The sequence below is a fragment of the Neofelis nebulosa genome, chromosome X (assembly GCF_028018385.1).
Source record: "Neofelis nebulosa isolate mNeoNeb1 chromosome X, mNeoNeb1.pri, whole genome shotgun sequence".
NCBI lineage: Eukaryota > Metazoa > Chordata > Mammalia > Carnivora > Felidae > Neofelis > Neofelis nebulosa.
This window is the reverse complement of record NC_080800.1, coordinates 27,030,352-27,047,369: the sequence shown is the minus strand read 5'-3', so window position 1 is coordinate 27,047,369 and position 17,018 is coordinate 27,030,352. Positions and strand designations below refer to the sequence as shown.

Sequence of the window (17,018 nt, the reverse complement as noted above, 5' to 3'; positions counted from 1 at the left end):
AATAAATAAAATAAAACTTAAATAGGAATATGGCACCACAATGTCATTAGGAGTCAGCTCTCCCATTTTCTGGGGAAGCTGTCCGGCTCCCCAAATGGTATTCATTCATTCATTCATTCATTTTATTTAATCTCTAGACCCAATTTGGGGCTTGAACTCACAATTCCGAGATCCAGAGCAGCGTGCTGTGCTGACTGAGCCAACAGGCACCCTCCGCGAAATGGTATTTAAGGCTCTCTAGTAACCCCCCCCCACACACACAAAAACTTTATGTGGGCCATTTGTTACAGAACATGCTTTCTCAACTAACCTTTTAGCACAGCAGGGGACTGGGAGCAAAACTAATTTGGGTATCCCCTCTTTGAGGAGAACAGTGTTGGCAAGAGTTAGGGAGCCTCTGCTGAGGAAGGCCAGGCCAGAGGAGGGAGCCAGAAAGGCCTCGAGCAAACCCACGCACGGTCGGGATTTTGTGCTATCTTTGATTTCACCGTTGAACTTCTCAATTTTCTGTTTTTTTTATTTTTGGCTTATAACCTCCTTCTCTCTTCTGCAATTTGAAGTCCGCCACGTTTGGGCCACAGTGGACTACTTAGGTGCTTCTCTTCATGTGTTAGAAAAATTCTAGAGGGGGGCGCCTGGGTGGCTCAGTCGGTTAAGTGTCTGACTTCGGCTCAGGTCACGATCTCAGGGTCCGTGAGTTTGAGCCCCGCGTCGGGCTCTGTGCTGACAGCTCAGAGCCTGGAGCCTGGAGCCTGCTTTGGATTCTGTGTCTCCCTCTCTCTCTCTGACCCTCCCCCGTTCGTGCTCTGTCTCTCTCTGTCTCAAAAATAAATAAACATTAAAAAAAAAAATTAAAAAAAAAAATTCTAGAGGGTCCCTGGTGGCAAATAAGTATTACCATTTCACTTCTGGAAGCGTCACTCGGTGGTAATTGTAAGTTCACAGGCTTGGCTTTCTGGAGTTCTCGTAGCTCTGAAGGTGTACTTCCTGTGTCCCTCTGTGTACATTTACTTTATCCCCATTTGGGTGAAGTTCTATGTTGATGATGAGGTTTGAATGAGTTTAGAGTTTAAAAGGCCTCAAATATATTTAAAAACATTAACGGCCAAGTCTCATGGGTTAATGTACCTCTTCTTTCTCAGCTGACTTTTAAAAGATAAGTTCTAGAAACCCTACCCGTTGTCGAAGGGTTCCCAGTAATTCTGCGTTGTCCTCTAAAATCCCCGAGGCCTGGATGTGCTGGCTTACCTTGCTTTCAAGGCAGACTTGGTTTAAACTACTCACTTTGTCTCAAGCCTCATTAAGACCCATGGTTCTGGTCTCTTCTAGGGAGGTTGACCTGGCCCGGAGAATACTTGCCAGGTGGAGGGTCCATTAGAACACTATAGGAAGAGTGAGGCCGGGGAAAGAATGCAAAGGGGATGAAAAGATGGTCTTCGTAGCCAGTTCTTAGAGACACTTAATTTGAAGGAGAGAGGAAGAGGGGTGGTAGTTAGCTGGTGTGGACAGAGTACGTGAAGTGTACGTCCTTAGAAGTTGAGAGACACTTGAGTCCATTTATTTTATTTTTATTTATTTATTTTTTGATGTTTATGAGACAGAAAGAGAGCATGAACGGGGGAGGGTCAGAGAGAGAGGGAGACACCGAGTCCGAAGCAGGCTCCAGTCTCCGAGCTGTCAGCACAGAGCCCGACGCGGGGCTCGATCTCAAGCCATGAGATCGTGACCTGAGCCGAAGTCGGTTGATTCCCCAACCGACTGAGCCACCCAGATGCCCCAAGTCCATTTAAATATCCGCCACCTTCCTGTAGGAGAAGGGGTGCCGGGTGGGCGAGACTGCCTTGTTTTGGCTTCTTTGGAAAATGATGCAAATAGATATGCAGTATTCATTTACTTCCTCCTGCATGCCAAACATTCAGGCCGGAACTGTACCAAAAATGATCATACTGCCTCCCAATTGTATGCTTCACTCGTGGTCCCCTGAATGAGTTGGATTACGTTTCTTCGGGGAAACCGAGTTGGTAGGAAGACACAAAGACCACAGCGCTAATTTATCTGTTGGAATAATCTTTGGCCATCCAGCTCTTTCCACTCATTAATTTTATGAGGTCATTATCATTCTTCCTACCTAATAGATAAACACACTAAAACTTTGAGCCTTTACCAAAAAGTCTCTTTTTTTTCCCCAAGTCTCATTTCCAAGCCATTGGAAAGCCAGACTGGAATAGTCCTTGTTTTAAATCCTAGACCTCAGTTGAGTCAGAGATAGCAGGACTTTTGAAGCATGATCGAACGGCAGAAACCAGCTGTAAAGCCGAAATGAAAAATGCAAAACAAAAAATGGAAATGAAAGGGCCTAATGGTTTATTTCTTAGAATATTTTCCAAGTTTTCCCTTGACTTTTTTTTTTAATTTTTTTTTTTAACGTTTATTTATTTTTGAGACAGAGAGAGACAGAGCATGAACGGGGGAGGGGCAGAGAGAGAGGGAGACACAGAATCGGAAGCAGGCTCCAGGCTCTGAGCCATCAGCCCAGAGCCCGATACGGGGCTCGAACTCACGGACCGCGAGATCGTGACCTGAGCTGAAGTCGGACGCCTAACCGACTGAGCCACCCAGGCGCCCCAATTTTCCCTTGACTTTAAATGCTGAGGTGTTGTGCACTATTTTTGCAAGACCGTTGTCCAATGTGTGTAGATTTCTGACTTGAGCTGTCGTTCCTCTTTTCTGGCATTTGACACCTTCTACCATCCACCTTCCCCTGAACTGGAAGTAAAAATCTTACAACAGAAATATTTCCCAAAGTCCAGAAGAATTTCGAGGCTAAACAAAGGGGCAACCCCCCCCCCCCCCGTTACTTGTTTTGTGTCTCAAAATAAAAGCTATAAATGGGCCGTCCCTTCAGTAGCTGGTGATTGAACTTGAGAAGGTAGATAGGTTGATATTTGCCCTTCTTCCGTCAGTTTCTAGATTTCTCTATTTTTAGGCTAGCACCAGCCCTGGATAAAATAATTCAAGTCATGAAGAGGAATGTTCAGTTCAGCGTTTTTATCCTTCTGAAGTGTGCTTTCTACCAGCTGCCATGGAAACATTGTGCAACTCGTTTCTTGGATAGTCTCACCCCTCTTGAGTTCCGGTTACTGAGCGCTGGTGAGCTCATTACAACTTGGATCCAAGTCCTGGAAAGGCAGCTCCCGGGGAAGGTGGAGGCCAGCCTCCCTCCCGCGGGGGACAGGGGTGGGGAAGGGGCGGGGGGGGGGGGAGTTTAGGTTTATTGGGCATGCATACTTCAGCTACCGGGTCAGCTCCAGCCTCAGCCCGGGACCGTGTCACGTTGTCCGCAGCTGTCCCACGTCTTGAGGTTTCTGTGTGCATCCTACATGCCTTCCCAAGGCTGGAGACTCAACGCCTCCAGCTGTAAGCCAGAGGGAGCGGTGCTGCAGATTCCTAGCAACACGGGCAGACTCAAACAACACAGATGGTGATCTCTCTTGAGTAGGGCTTTCAGGGCAGTGGGTGGGGGGTCCGCTGAAAGGGTGTCCGAGAGGATACACTGGAGGCAGAATGCCATAGTCAGGAGGATTTGGAAGGGAACCCAGTTTGAACTGCTTTGGGGACGCTGCGAGAGCTGCTAGAGGAGGAATGTACCAGAGGCCTGTCTCGGAGAGTATTCCGTAGTGAACCGCACCCTGAAAGAATCCGATCACCCTTGCCTCTCCCGCTTGGATGTAGCTTCTGGTGGAATTTGCCAGTTCTTGAAATAAACTGCGAAACATGGCTGAAGCTTCTGACCTCCTTTAGATCATTTGTTCTGAATTCTGAATGGAACCAAGAAAATTAGCAAAGGGGTAGAATTGGTCGTGGGAGAAGGATCTGTTGTAGGAAAGAAGGAAGATGATAGACGAGGCCGATGAGTCCAGGGGGAGTCGTAAAGGAGGCTTAGGAAGGAAGAGAAAAACAAGAGAAAGTTTCGCCACTGCCTTCTGCCCAGACGTTTGATCGACGCAGTCGACGCCCGACACTTGTGTGCAAGTCAGTGAATGAAAGGAAATTTGGAGGTGGAGACCTGTTCCTTGGAAAGTGCTACGGGATGGTGGTACAGGAGGAGTAGTGTGTGCTTGACAAGAAGGGCGTCCCCGTGTTTCCATGTGGCTCATTTTACAAAAGAGCCAAAGAGGCTCGTTCATGAGCGTGTGAAGGAAGTCTGGGCCGCCGCGTGTGGGGAAAGCGTGATCATGCTGCTGGTGTTACACCCTTGTCGAGGGGAGGCCGGGAATGAGCGTCTTGTGGCTTAGTGCCCCAAGACGTGCGTTGGCTGAGACCACCCAAAAAGGTAAGCAGAGAGAGATCACGAAGGGCAGAAGGGGGGGCCTAGGTGAATCAAGTTGTCCTGAGCAGAGAACAAGCTTTGGAGAGAAAAGTGAATTCACTTGGAGGAGAGGGAATCTGTACCAATCGCCTTTGAGGGAGAACGCGTTTAGACCCTTTTAATACATTGAGTACTTTTTACTGGTGTTCATCATAAACAAGAGACCCGCAGATAGATCCCAGGGGTGAATTGTTGGGTTCATTGGTCATAGTTGTCATCGTATATTCTCCTAAAAGTCCACAAAGTGGAACTTGAGAAAGGAAAAACAAAAGACAACACATACTTGACCTTTAACAACACCAAACAATAGATTTCATTAAAATGTACGATTAGAGTAATCGATCACCTGGGGATCTTGTTCAACGTGTTGATTCTGATCCGTGGATCCGGGTGGGGCCAAAGATTCTGCATTTCCGACAAGCTCCGGGTCGTGCTGTTGACCCTCGAATGACGCTTTGGACAACTAGGACCTACCTACCAGTTTATAACGAAGGCACGTCTCCGAACAGGCTCTGTCACAAAAGAACATTGCTTAGCCACGGGGCGGAAACCAGTCTCACTAAAGCGTATGCAGAAGGCACCGTGAAGTCCCAGCCCTGCCTTTTTTCGTGCTCGACGAGAGAGCCTCACCGTGCCTGGCCACAGCCCTCGGACACAGCGGGTCTCCAAGTGTGGTCCTGGGACCAGCAGCGTCAGAATCTCCTGGAAAGTGGTTAGAGATGCGTACTGTCAGTCCCTCCCCGGATCTACAGAGTAAGAAAATCTGGGAGCCGGGCCCGGGAAGTGGTACTTTGAAAGCCGCCCTCCCCAGGTAATTGTGATGCGGGCTCAAGTTGGAGAACCACTGCTCCGGCAGCCGGCTTCTGTTGACTGTCCGATGGAATTCGCGCCACCAGCAATTCAGTGACCGGCAGGTGGACCTTTTGGAATCCGGCCTAGGGCACCATTTCTCTGGGTGGAGAGCCTGCTAGATTCTTCTCGGAGCCCGATAACGAAAGGGCGGCCAGTGTTTCGAAACCTTTTCCAGCGGTCCTCATGTTTCGCAAACCGCTAACGTCACCAGCGCAGACCTATCTAGCGTTAATTTGGATAATTAATGAATCCCCCGGTGTGATAGGAGCTAAATATAGCTGAAGTACTTGGAGTGGCCACCTCTGGGGTGAGGCTTTTTGATGAATTGCTAGCCACCCACCCCTAGAGCGTGCATTCCTGACTCAGACGGCTGAGCGCCTCTGCGTCGTAGCGTAAGCTAACACGTACGTACGTCATGCTGCACTGGCCACGTGAGGGTTTTCTTTAAACTCGGCGCGCTTCAGGACTACGCCACAGTCTCTTTATTCGCTCTCCTGTTGCTTTGTTGCCAAGATTTTAGCTACTGCCGTGGACATGCGGGTACACATCTTTTTGTGGACATGCTTTTCTTTCTTTTCGGTAAATCTCCAGGAGTGGAATATCTGGGTCATAAGAGAGATGTGTGTTCAGTTTCATGGGAAAGTACTCAACCGGTTTCCCGAGGTGGTTGAACTATCTTCCATTCCCACCAGCAGCGTCTGAAGAGGTCCACTCACTCCGTATCCTCGCCAGTATGCGTATCCTGCATACGTATACGTATCCTGGATACATATATGTATACGTATCCTGGATAGCATACTGTCATTCGTGTTGATATTTATGCTGAATATTTTAAACATCTTTTTTTTTTTTTTTAATGTTTTATTTTACTGAGAGACAGAACATGAGAGGGGGAGACTCAGAATCCAAAGCAGGCTCCAGGCTCTGAGCTGTCAGCCCAGAGCCCGACACAAGGCTCGCACTCACGAACCGTGAGCTCCTAACCCGAGCCAAAGTCGGACGCCCAACCGACTGAACCACCCTGGCGCCCCATCTACCGAATATTTTAAAGTAAATTACGGACATCGTTTTTCTTCTCCCTCATGTCAATTCAGGTTTTTCCGTTTGGTCTCTGCAAAGGCCGTGAAGCTGATAATGTTGACCCAGGCGACTCGGGTGTGCGTTACATTATTTCCCTCTCCTAACCCCCAAGTAGAATTGGTGTCATGGGTGCCACTCGATTGTCTGTTTTTTTTTTTTTTTTCCTTCCTTCATTCTTTTGTTCGTTTGTTCCTCCATTCGGTCAACAGTTCACTAGCTGCAGGAGACCTGCTTTTTCAGAAAGCGGTTGTATATTAAGTCCCTGGGAGAGATGACAGAAGTAGGAGAGAGAGTCCTTGTCTTCAAGGAGCCTTTTGGAACGGGGTTCCTGAAACCTACCTACACAGAAATGGTAGCAAAGAAATACAGCCCAGTTTAGTGCAAGGCTTGCACACCCTCGAGTAAGGGCATTATCTGAGTAAAGCCTCCTGCTGGGGAAGGTGAGTTGGGCCTGATAGACCGTCAGCCTCCATCACTGAGATGTTAACCTGTGCTGACTATTAGAATGATGGCTCCTCAGAGTATAAACTAAATGTTTACTTTAGTCCCAGTTATCTTGGAAAATGCATCTCAAACTCACACACACTAAGAAATTCTCGAAAGGTTAACAGTGCGTATCTTTGGGTAAGGGGATTATCGGTGATTTGCTTACTTGATTGTAAATTTTTCTTTAATGTCCAAGCTGTCCACAGTGAGCATGTGTAACTTTGATCATCAGAAGAAAGTATGATATTAAATGGGTGATGGGGATTAAGCAGGGCACTTGCTGTGAAGGGCCCTGGGTCGTGTATATGAGCGATGAATCACCATGTTCCGCACCCGAAACTGATCTTGCGCTGTTTGTTAACTAACTGGAATTCAGATAAAAACTTGGACAAAAAGTCATCATATAAATAAACCCAGTATTCATCCTTTCAAGCCTGAAGCTCTCCCACTGTGATTTTTATTTTTTTTAATTTTTTTTTTTTTCCAACATTTTTAATTTATTTTTGGGACAGAGAGAGACAGAGCATGAACGGGGGAGGGGCAGAGAGAGAGGGAGACACAGAATCGGAAACAGGCTCCAGGCTCCGAGCCATCGGCCCAGAGCCTGACGCGGGGCTCGAACTCACGGACCGCGAGATCGTGACCTGGCTGAAGTCGGACGCTTAACCGACTGCGCCACCCAGGCGCCCCATGTGATTTTTAAATTCTACAAACATGCTTTTCATTTACCCGAGATCTTTGTCTTAAACTTCTATCTTTTTTAGAAGGTCTCCTGTATTGTCATTAATGAAATGTTGTTTTAATTATTACCGTGAAAACAAAGTCACCTATACTTAAAAAATTTTTTTATTTTTGAGAGACAGAGATAGCATGAGCAGGGGAGGGGGAGTGAGAGAGAGAGAGGGAGATACAGAATCCGAAGCAGGCTCCAGGCTCTGAGCTGTCAGCACAGAGCCCGACGTGGGGCTCGAACCCACGAGCCGTGAGATCATGACCTGAGCCCAAATCGGACCCTCAACTGACTGAGCCACCCAGGCGCCCCGATACACTTCTGAAGGAAAAAAAAAACTCAAAAAAGTATTGCATCGCCCCTTGATTGTTTGCTAAGTTCTAATAGCTATTTCAAAAATAGATTGCTTGTTCTCTTTTAATTGTGTAGCCAAGATCCACTCCAGTAGAACCGAGGTTATAGTCCAGAAGAAAAAGACTCCCTGTGTGTCTGTTCCCTTTTAGGAATAAGGACTACATGAATGAATGCCCTGCGGGGGCTCTGCCACTGGAGTCCTTCACAGAACTTAGCTTTCCTGATTGTCAGACAGCAAAAAGACATTTTTGGGGTTTTTTTTGCTTTTCTCGCATTGACAGGAGTTTTAAAAATGTTTTTTCAATGTTTTTATTCAGTAAACACATTATTCAGTGTGTGAGCAGGGGAGGGGCAGAGAGAGAGGGAGACACAGAATCAGAAGCAGGCTCCAGGCTCTCAGCTCTCCGCACAGAGCCCAACTTGGGGCTTGTACCTCCCCCACCCACAAGAGATCATGGTCAAAGTTGGACGCTTAACCGACTGAGCCACCCAGGCACCGCGCTAGAATTTTTAAATTTGGGGGATATACAAAAGATTTTTTTCTCTGTGTTACTGTTGTTGTTTCCGAAACATTGGGAGCTTTTGTGCTTTCTGATGAAATAACAAAACGCTCTCTCTTTTGTCTCTTTTTTCCCCAGCTGACCTGAATAATGTCAGGTTCTCAGCTTATAGGACCGCCATGAAACTCCGAAGACTGCAGAAGGCCCTTTGCTGTGAGTATTAACCAGTGCTTGGAACACTTGACGTTCGTCTTGGCTTTAAAAAAAAAAAAAAAAAAAAAGTGGGACCAGGGGTATTTTCACTTGCAGAGGGGGAGAAATAGCTATCACACGTCCAGCTGCAACATAGATTTCCCTTTAGTAAGGTGTCTGTGGCCTAATGTGCCCCTAGACTACTTTGTGATATTATCTAGAGTCTCTCCTGTGTCACCGTTCCTTGATTGGGTAAGGTGTTTGTACGTTCTGGTCCCAGCTAGTGACACTGGCATCCAGGGTTACCTTTCCGAACCTTGAAGTCTCTCTCCCTCTTCTGCCTTTGTTTCTCCTTCTTCTAAACGGTATGTCGTAGTAGAAGGTCAATACCTGCATTAGCCCCGCCGCATTTTGTAGGTGTGAGTAGATTATTAGCTTGACTGCTAATGTTCCGATGAATGATGTGATGATAAAAAGCCAGACGATGGGCTAGTTTCTCTGCTTCTGCTGAGTATCCCACGTCCGTGGGGAAATCGTGGCCTGTCATACGGCTCTGTGTCTTCATCTCCTAGTTTATTTATACCTCTCCGCTGTCATCAAGGTGAGGTAGAATATATTGTTTGAGGGCCCGTGTGCACTGATGATAGAACCATGGGAGAGACAGGCACGGGCCCTACCTGGATGGCACTCGTAGCCTAATGAGGGAGACCCAGGGGGTCCATGAGAGTCTGGAGACATAGGTGAATGAATAGAAGATCATCGAGAAGGGGCACAACTGGTAAAAGAAAAAAACAAAACCAAACCGCGCGGTCGCGTTTCTAGTTGCACACTTGATGGGCACCTTGAGGAACAGTGAAGAGACAGTTTCAAAGTCCTGTATTTGGTTATGTGACAGTAGACTAGGGGTACTGTGAGAACAGCTAGTTGTGGGGGTGAGCTTTTGCTTGAGGAAATGGTGGCTAAGCTCTGTGAGTCCAGAAGGATTAGTCCCGCTTGCTCTAGGAGTGTTCGAGTGGGAAGGAGTAGCGTGTGCTGCTGTATTCAGGAACTGAACGCACTGGAGCCTGGCTGAAGCCTAGAGTCCCAGGAAGGGGCTATGGTGAAACATTTGGCCGGAGACACAGGTGGGGGGCAGATGGTGAAAGGCTTTTGAAACTTATGTGGAGCTTAGAGGTCAGTGGGGAGCCACGCAAGGGGATGACATGGTGGGATTTTCATTTAGAAAAGGTCATCGTGCCTGTGCAGTCGAGTATGGGTTGACCGAGCGGGTTGTGCACCTGACCAGAGAGACTGGTTGAGCAGTTGTGGTGCTCTAAACTGGCAACGTGGTCTGGGGCGCCTGGGTGGCTCAGTCGGTTAGGCGTCCGACTTCAGCTCAGGTCATGATCTCGCGGTCCGTGAGTTCGAGCCCCGCGCGGGGCTCTGGGCTGACAGCTCGGAGCCTGGAGCCTGCTTCGGATTCTGTGTCTCCCTCTCTCGCTGCCCCTCCCCTGCTCAAGCTCTGTCTCTCTCTGTCTCAAAAATAAATAAAAATGTTAAAAAAAAAAAAAATTTACACTGGCAACATGGTGGCCTGAATGGATGCTGGAGTAATGGAGAGAAGTGGAGACAATGGAGAAAATACTTCAGAGGTGAACGTGACAGGCCTTCGTGATGTACTTAATCAGGTGCGTGAAGGGGACCCAAGGAAGCTGCTAGGTGCTCGCTTGGGCGAACGGTGGCCCTGCCCGGTGAAGGGGGTGGGGGTAAAGCTGTGCTACTCAGCAGAAATAGACAAATAATATTTAGGACTCATCAGCCTGCAGATGTTTAGGGAGAGTGTGTAGACGGAGAAGAAAAGAGTATTTACGACAGGGGACGAACAGTGTGCGGAGGGAACTGCAGAGGCGAGGCCCGCGGGGGAGAAGGAAGATCCCAAGAGTGAGAGGGCCGTGTATGGTGTGGAGGAAAGAAGTGGCCGGCTACTGGGGGGCAGATGTCGATGGGAGGCCAGCATGGAGTTGGCACGAGTGCCCCGTGGATTTTGCAACAAGGAGTCGGTTGCTCCAGGGAGGTTGTTAGAAGCGTGGGGGAGGTGGTGAAGTGGTCTCAAAAGTACGTGCAAAGGGGACGAAATGATGGTTGTCACGGCCAGTTCTTGGAGACGCTTACTTTGAAGGAGATAGGACGAGGGGTGGTAGTTAGCTGGTCAGGACAGAGTACACGAAGTGGATGTACTGAGAAGTTGAGAGACACTTGAGTCTAGTTACATATGTATTTATTTTGAGAGAGAGAGGGTGAGAGCGAGAGAGTCCCCAGGAGGCTCTGCACGGTCCATGCGGAGCCCAGCATGGAGCTCGATCTCACAAACTACACAAACTACGAGATCATGACCGGAGAAGAGTTGGAGGCTTGACCAGTTGAGCCACCCGGGTGCCCCCGAGTCCACTTCACTGAGGAGGAGAGGCGAGGATGAGATAAGAAACAATGGGAGTTCTGGGAGCCTAGGGGAGGTAACGTGGGATCCAAGAGAAGGAATGGGCACCTCTCTGCTGCTGTAATGGGGGGCGGCGAGGAAGGGATCTGTGCAGGTCCGGGTAGCTAAGGAGACCCAGCGGGGGGAAGCTGTGGGAAGCCACGTAGAGGTTTGTTTTCTGCGGGAAGACCGACTTCCCTGCTGCGATGGGGAGCCGAAGGCGAGAGGGTTGTGGGTGGGTTCCCGGTTCTGGAGCATTGGCGAGAAGAGGGCCAATGTGAGCAGCAGCATTAGGAGCCCAGTCTGCTCAGTGTTCTGCCCCGGTAGCCGTCTGCATGGCTGTGGCCTTTGTCCGGGCTCACTCAGTACTCGGGGGCCGGGTGGGTCCAGCCCCGGTTGGCAGAGGACAGCTGGGCAAGAGCAGTGAGGATTTGGGCAAAAGAACGATTCAGTGGTTGAAGGGATGTCTGTCGAGGCCACGTTGGGGCAGAGGAGCCGTGAATTCACGTGCAAGCTGGTCATCGGGAGGGAGAAGGATCAAGAGGCTGACCGTTGGGGAAGTTCGAGGAAGAGCTGGTGTGGAAGTCCCTGGAAGGCCGAGAGGCTGTGGTCGGCGAGGAGCATAGCTAAACACTGTGGAACAAGTCCAGGTGACTAGGTCCAGGCTGTGACCGTCTGAGTGGGTGGAGTACATGTGAACTTGCATGGAGATGAGACAGGAACGCAGGGAGGTGAGGCAAGAAGGGCCGACACGTCAGCCCCGCCCATGTTGGGGTCTTCCGGAGGGGGGCCAGGACTGGGGAAGAGAGAGCTGTGAACCTGGGCTGCTGAGTCTTCAGAAATGAAGGCGCCTGACCCTGGGGTCTGCAGAGGCTCTAGCAGGCGGTCCAGGAGCGTCGCTGGCGTGTGGCTTGGTCCCCAGAGATGAGGAAGAACTGTCCCAGAAGTGAATTCCCCTGGCAGGAGAGCGTCTGTGTTCCTCTTTATCTGGGCCTCCGGTGCTTAGCACGAAGCCTGGCACACAGTACGATTCAAGATGTTTTTTCATGGAATGGATGCATGAACAGAAGTAAATTGACGCTTCCATTTCCTTGTAGCTTATAGTCTGAAGCTGTCACTTTTCAGCTACATAGCTGCCAAGTTTAAGTGGTTTTTTAAAGGGCTCCCCAGGCCTGGGATTTCCTCTGGGACCTGTTAATGTACCATAGCTGGAAAGAGGTAATGCTTTCCATTGGTAAAGGGATAATTATGAACCTGTTACTCTAAAGGTTTTATAGTATATAGTATATTTCTGGGAGGTCCTAAAAGTCACACTCTGAAAAGGCCCCACAATAGACGAGATGGGAAACCTCATTCTGACCGTCTCTCTTTCCGTAACGTCGCTTCGTACCTCGGATTTAGGCAGTCTGCGCTTCTCCTGTTAAATCATGATTCTCTTCACAAATATGTCCCATTTTCTGTCACTTCAACATATGTCAGAATTTCCAATAAATGTTGGGAAAGTGGGGGAATTTGATACTAGAAAAAAGTCCGGCCGCTTGAGGTTATAACCTCGTAGTGAAGTTAAGCTCCGAGTGTCGGATGTGGACTTTCCACTTGTAAACAGATTTGAAACTCTCAGCCTGTCCTTTCTGAGCACGACGTTTGTCCTCTTTGAAAAAGGTTGCGGGATAGCCCAACGAGGGTGTATTTATCTCAGTTAAGTGCTGGAGTCTCATACGTGGCTGGAGGGTTCCACGTGTGGTAGGACTATAGAAGGAAGAGAGTGCCTCTCCCTTCCCTGTTGAAAACCTCTGTGGTCACAGTACTTAACTAACTGTTCAGTAGATGATTTAAGAATTTCCTCTTCACTCGCTGTTTGCTTAGGTTTATCTTCCTACCGTGTTGTCATCTCTGTGCCTGGAAAGCCATGAGAAAGGGCTACTGTCTGTGGAACAGGCAAATAAAACTTGTCCTGGCTAGCTTTTCCAACCAGAGGTCGCTTCTGCCAACTTTTGCTTTAATGAAAATTAATGGTGTTATCTCAGGGATCTCCTGATGCCAGTGAAGAGTTGGAATTACTGATGCCTTAGGAAATAGGCAGTGCTACCTCCATTAAAGCACTTGGTCTTAGATGTTTTTTCACTTTATTATCAAAGCGCCAATATTGCAGAAACCCGAATAACACACTTGTATCCACCATAGAGCATTTGCTGTTTAAGTTGGGAGCTTCACCATCGGCGTATAGTGTCCCCAGTTTGTAATCAGTTTAATGTTGCATGACTCCATAGTGTCTTTCGATGCACTGTGAATGAAAATTAAACTCGAAGGAAAAGCAGAGACAAAGAGAAAATCTTGGTAAGAGGGACTTATAAGCTGGTTCATACGGCCAATACTCCCCCCCCCCCCCCCCCCCCGCCGAAAGTTCGGAAGAAGATCATCTAAGCTTCTTCTCAGTCTTTTGTTCTCGTGACATCCTTTAGGTGTGTGGCTTCTAAAATTAAAAATATAGCCAACTTCTAAGAGCAGAAAGAAAACAAGGCGCTTAACAAAGCACACATATTAGTTGATTAGCGTGTGGTGGGTTGGAGAGAGCCCAGACCATAAGGCCAAATATACTGCAGTTGATAAATGTGACAAATATTCTGCAAACAAGACATCGAGAACAATTTGCTTCTGTTCGGCAACTGAGTCACGTAGTGGAGAGATTTTGTACAGCCTGGAGTTGTCTGAATCAAGTCACAGCTGCCAGACTCAGCCTTACCACGATGAAGCAGGTGAAAGATTTTGCTCCCTTCTTGGTGGATGCGCCTCACCTTTGGAGAGGGCACCCTGGGTGGCCTGCGACAGGGTTCAGTTGCTAACAAAGACGCCCAGGATCCATGAGAGCGTAGCTTACCCATCCTTATCCACATGGGTTAGAGGCCAGGTCTCTGTTATTTCGGGATTCAAAACAATCTTGAGGACTGGAGCCAAGCTCATTTTCTCCGCTTATGTGGTTTCACACATCCTGGTGCCCCCAAAGAGGGCTCCTTTAACAGGACTCCCCTCTCTCTCTCCCTCTCTCTCTTCCCTCGCTCACGGGGGAGATACCATAGTCCTATTCAGCGTGTTCCGATACCCGTGAGGTGCACGCTAGGGGAAGAGTGGCAGGCCCGAGTGGTGGTGCTGAGGGTGGTTTTGTTTCCGTTCATGGTATTAGTAGGCTGGCCATCCTTCACCTTCCTTCTGGATCTGTGTGCCCACCAAGTACTCTCTTTGCACTGGGAGGTCTTTTCCATCCATTCTTTTCCCGTTCCAAGCAGATTGTCTCTGGCTGGGTATTCCTTGCCCAGTTCCCAATTCTCCTTTCATTCTCTCTTATTTCATGTGGTCCCATGCTCTTTGGTCCATTGTTGTCATCGTGTACTGACATCTGTACTCTAAGTAGGAAATGAAAGCAAGATGCAAAAAATACCGAGTCACCCAGGCTAACATCATATGAATAGTGGTCACTCCTAAATAGATGTTGGTGGGCATATGTCCCAGAAATCTCTATTACTGTCCACCTCAGATTCCTGGCTTTTCATCACAGGGAAGTAGGCCCATCAATTTAAACTAATATTCCTCAGTGATCAGAGTGTCCCTCTGCCCGATTGTGGCTTTTCTCACATACTAATGGGTCAAATAGCTATTGTTTTTTTACGTGTAATATTGTGACAGATGAGACACGGAGCATATAAACCTTCTACCATAGAGCAAATACCTTTCTTAATTAAACCTTTACCATCGCAATGACCACACAGTGTTCTTTCAGGTTATTATAAATCAGCGTTCCCCAGATTTGACTGGGTAAATATTCCCCTAGGATACTTTTCAACACAGGTCTTTAATAACCGATGTGTCCTGTGAAATGAGAACCAAAAGACATAGCCATTTTAATAGTGCTCCGTAGACTCATGGTCACAGTCAGAATCCAGGGTGTTCGATAGATTGGCCAGCTGTCCTGTTCACTTCTTGACTTTTTTTTTTTTTTTTTTCCCCACTCCAGATTCTTTAGAGAGTTGACTCATACCTAAGGGAGCATATTTTAAGCCTCTTTCTAGGCACCAACATTATGTTAGATTTTTCCTTTTTAACACCCACGGTGTGGCTTTGTTCCTCTCGGCACCAGCGTGCCCTTTCTTCAGCATCATTAATTTTAGTCCAGACCTTCCACCCCCACACGGTGTATGTCCCTTGGGTTCAGCCACTTGGCTAGTCTGTGTTGAGCTGGTGGCAAGATAAGGCGTGCCCGGGCTGCCCCTTCAGTCTCTTCCCAGGGGTAAAGGGTCAGAGTGGATGAGTACAGAAAAAGGGGGTTACCCTGTTTCTAGGCAACGAAACATTTGTGACAGTCAGCCCCAATTAGCTGAGGGGTGGGGAAGGAGTGATCCCTTCCGTCAGTCCCCGTGCAATTCTTTCACTCAACGTTCCAAGTTATAGCCATAATATCCTCTTGCAGAATTTATCAGCCTTTGAGACCCTTAATTGTAGCCCCAGTTCAGGGACTGCTGGGGATGGCATTGAAAAAGAAAATGTGGTGAATTAGGGAATACCTGTGGGTGTTCCCCACTTGAATCATCTTTTTAAGTGCCAGTGGTCTCACGGGTGTAGCCCATTTATCAAAGTGCGCGTTGCCCACGTTCCTTTGGTTACGTCTCCACCTGCAGGCCAGTGAGAGTGAAGCTCACTGGAAGGCGGTTCTGAACTTCCTTGAGCTTTGCTAATGCTTCCAAGGAACCGAATCTGGAGCAGTCCTGCTGTGGCCTTGAGCTCTTCTCTGATCCCTTCTGTGAGCTCCTGAGGTTCAGGTTCTGTCATGTCTAGATTGCACTGGAAAGTTCTAACGTCAGTAGCCAGTTTCAAAGCCGGTGCTGCTTGCGATCAAGGGTAGCTTGGCCACCATCATCAACAGTTCGTTTTCGTCCCTTTTTTTCACAATCATCTTTTGTTTTTGTTTTTCTTTTTCTTTTTCATTAATCCTGTAGCCATAGTTTGAGCTAAGGGTGAGTGGGGGGGGGTCTTCTAAACAATCTGACTTCTGACGCTGATTGCACTGGGAGTGGCAGTTGGGGCTCAGTTGCTCAGCAGACTCACGGAACCCACATGACAGGGCTTCAGAATTTACAGTTCACCACTGGAAAAGGCTACAACATGCAGGATATGCATCAAAACCACAGGCTGCCTCACAGCAGAGGGCCCGGGGAGGCCAGGTGCGAGCTCCAGGTGCCCTCTCTGTAAAGGTGGTACCGGGACGCCCTTTGTCTCTTGCATCGAGAACCACCCCTGTGCGCCCAGACCACTTGGGAAACCAGGGAGCGCATAGCGGAATCTCACACAGGGTTTCGCGAAGCCTTCTGGTAATCGGAGCCTATTCTTCCCACATAGCCAGTCCCCAAACCAGATAAAAATGGTCAGGGTGACGTCGAGCAATGAACCGTGATGATGACGTGTAACCCACGGCTGCACGTCAACGCAGTAAGGCGCTTTTCATCGCTTTGATCAAGGCTCTGCATCGTGTCGCTCTTTGAGCAGAACAACAACAAAAAAACATGTTATGCCAACGCCAGGGCCTCTGAAATTAACCCTCACAGCACAGATAACCACATCAAAGTGCAGTGACTTTCTTGCTGGGCAGCGATGTGCTTGCAGAGTCCTTCAGCCCGAAGCGTCAGCTGCTTCTAGAAGGGCGTGATGTCAGCAGCAGCCTCCTCCTTCCCCCAGGTGCCTCGTGCCGGGGTGAGAGCCGGCAGACACACAGCGGTTATCCCACCATTACCCGCCTCTGTCTCTGTCTCTGCACAAGTTAGGTTACAGGATGGTTTATACACTAGCACAGAGTCTCAGGGGCGACCCGTGGAATGAGCTGGGGGTAATGTGGGCACCGTGGGACTTATTGTAACCAACTTTCTCGTGTTTCTTTTTTTCCCCATTGTTCTCACTGGTAGAGAATGTGGGATGGTTTCCTTTTTCTGTAAAGTCTAAACGGGCACCTTCTGC

General features: G+C 48.5%; 1 protein-coding gene across 24 annotated transcripts in view; it reads left to right on the top strand.

Annotated features, from left to right (window-relative positions):
* Nucleotides 1-17,018, top strand: part of DMD (dystrophin) — a 2,138,536-nt gene that overhangs the window by 2,022,420 nt on the left and 99,098 nt on the right. For all 24 annotated transcript variants that reach the window (XM_058713880.1, XM_058713888.1, XM_058713887.1 and 21 more), the window contains one exon: nucleotides 8,510-8,584. In XM_058713880.1, the coding sequence (XP_058569863.1) occupies nucleotides 8,510-8,584 (75 nt within the window). The remainder of the gene's footprint in view (nucleotides 1-8,509; nucleotides 8,585-17,018) is intronic.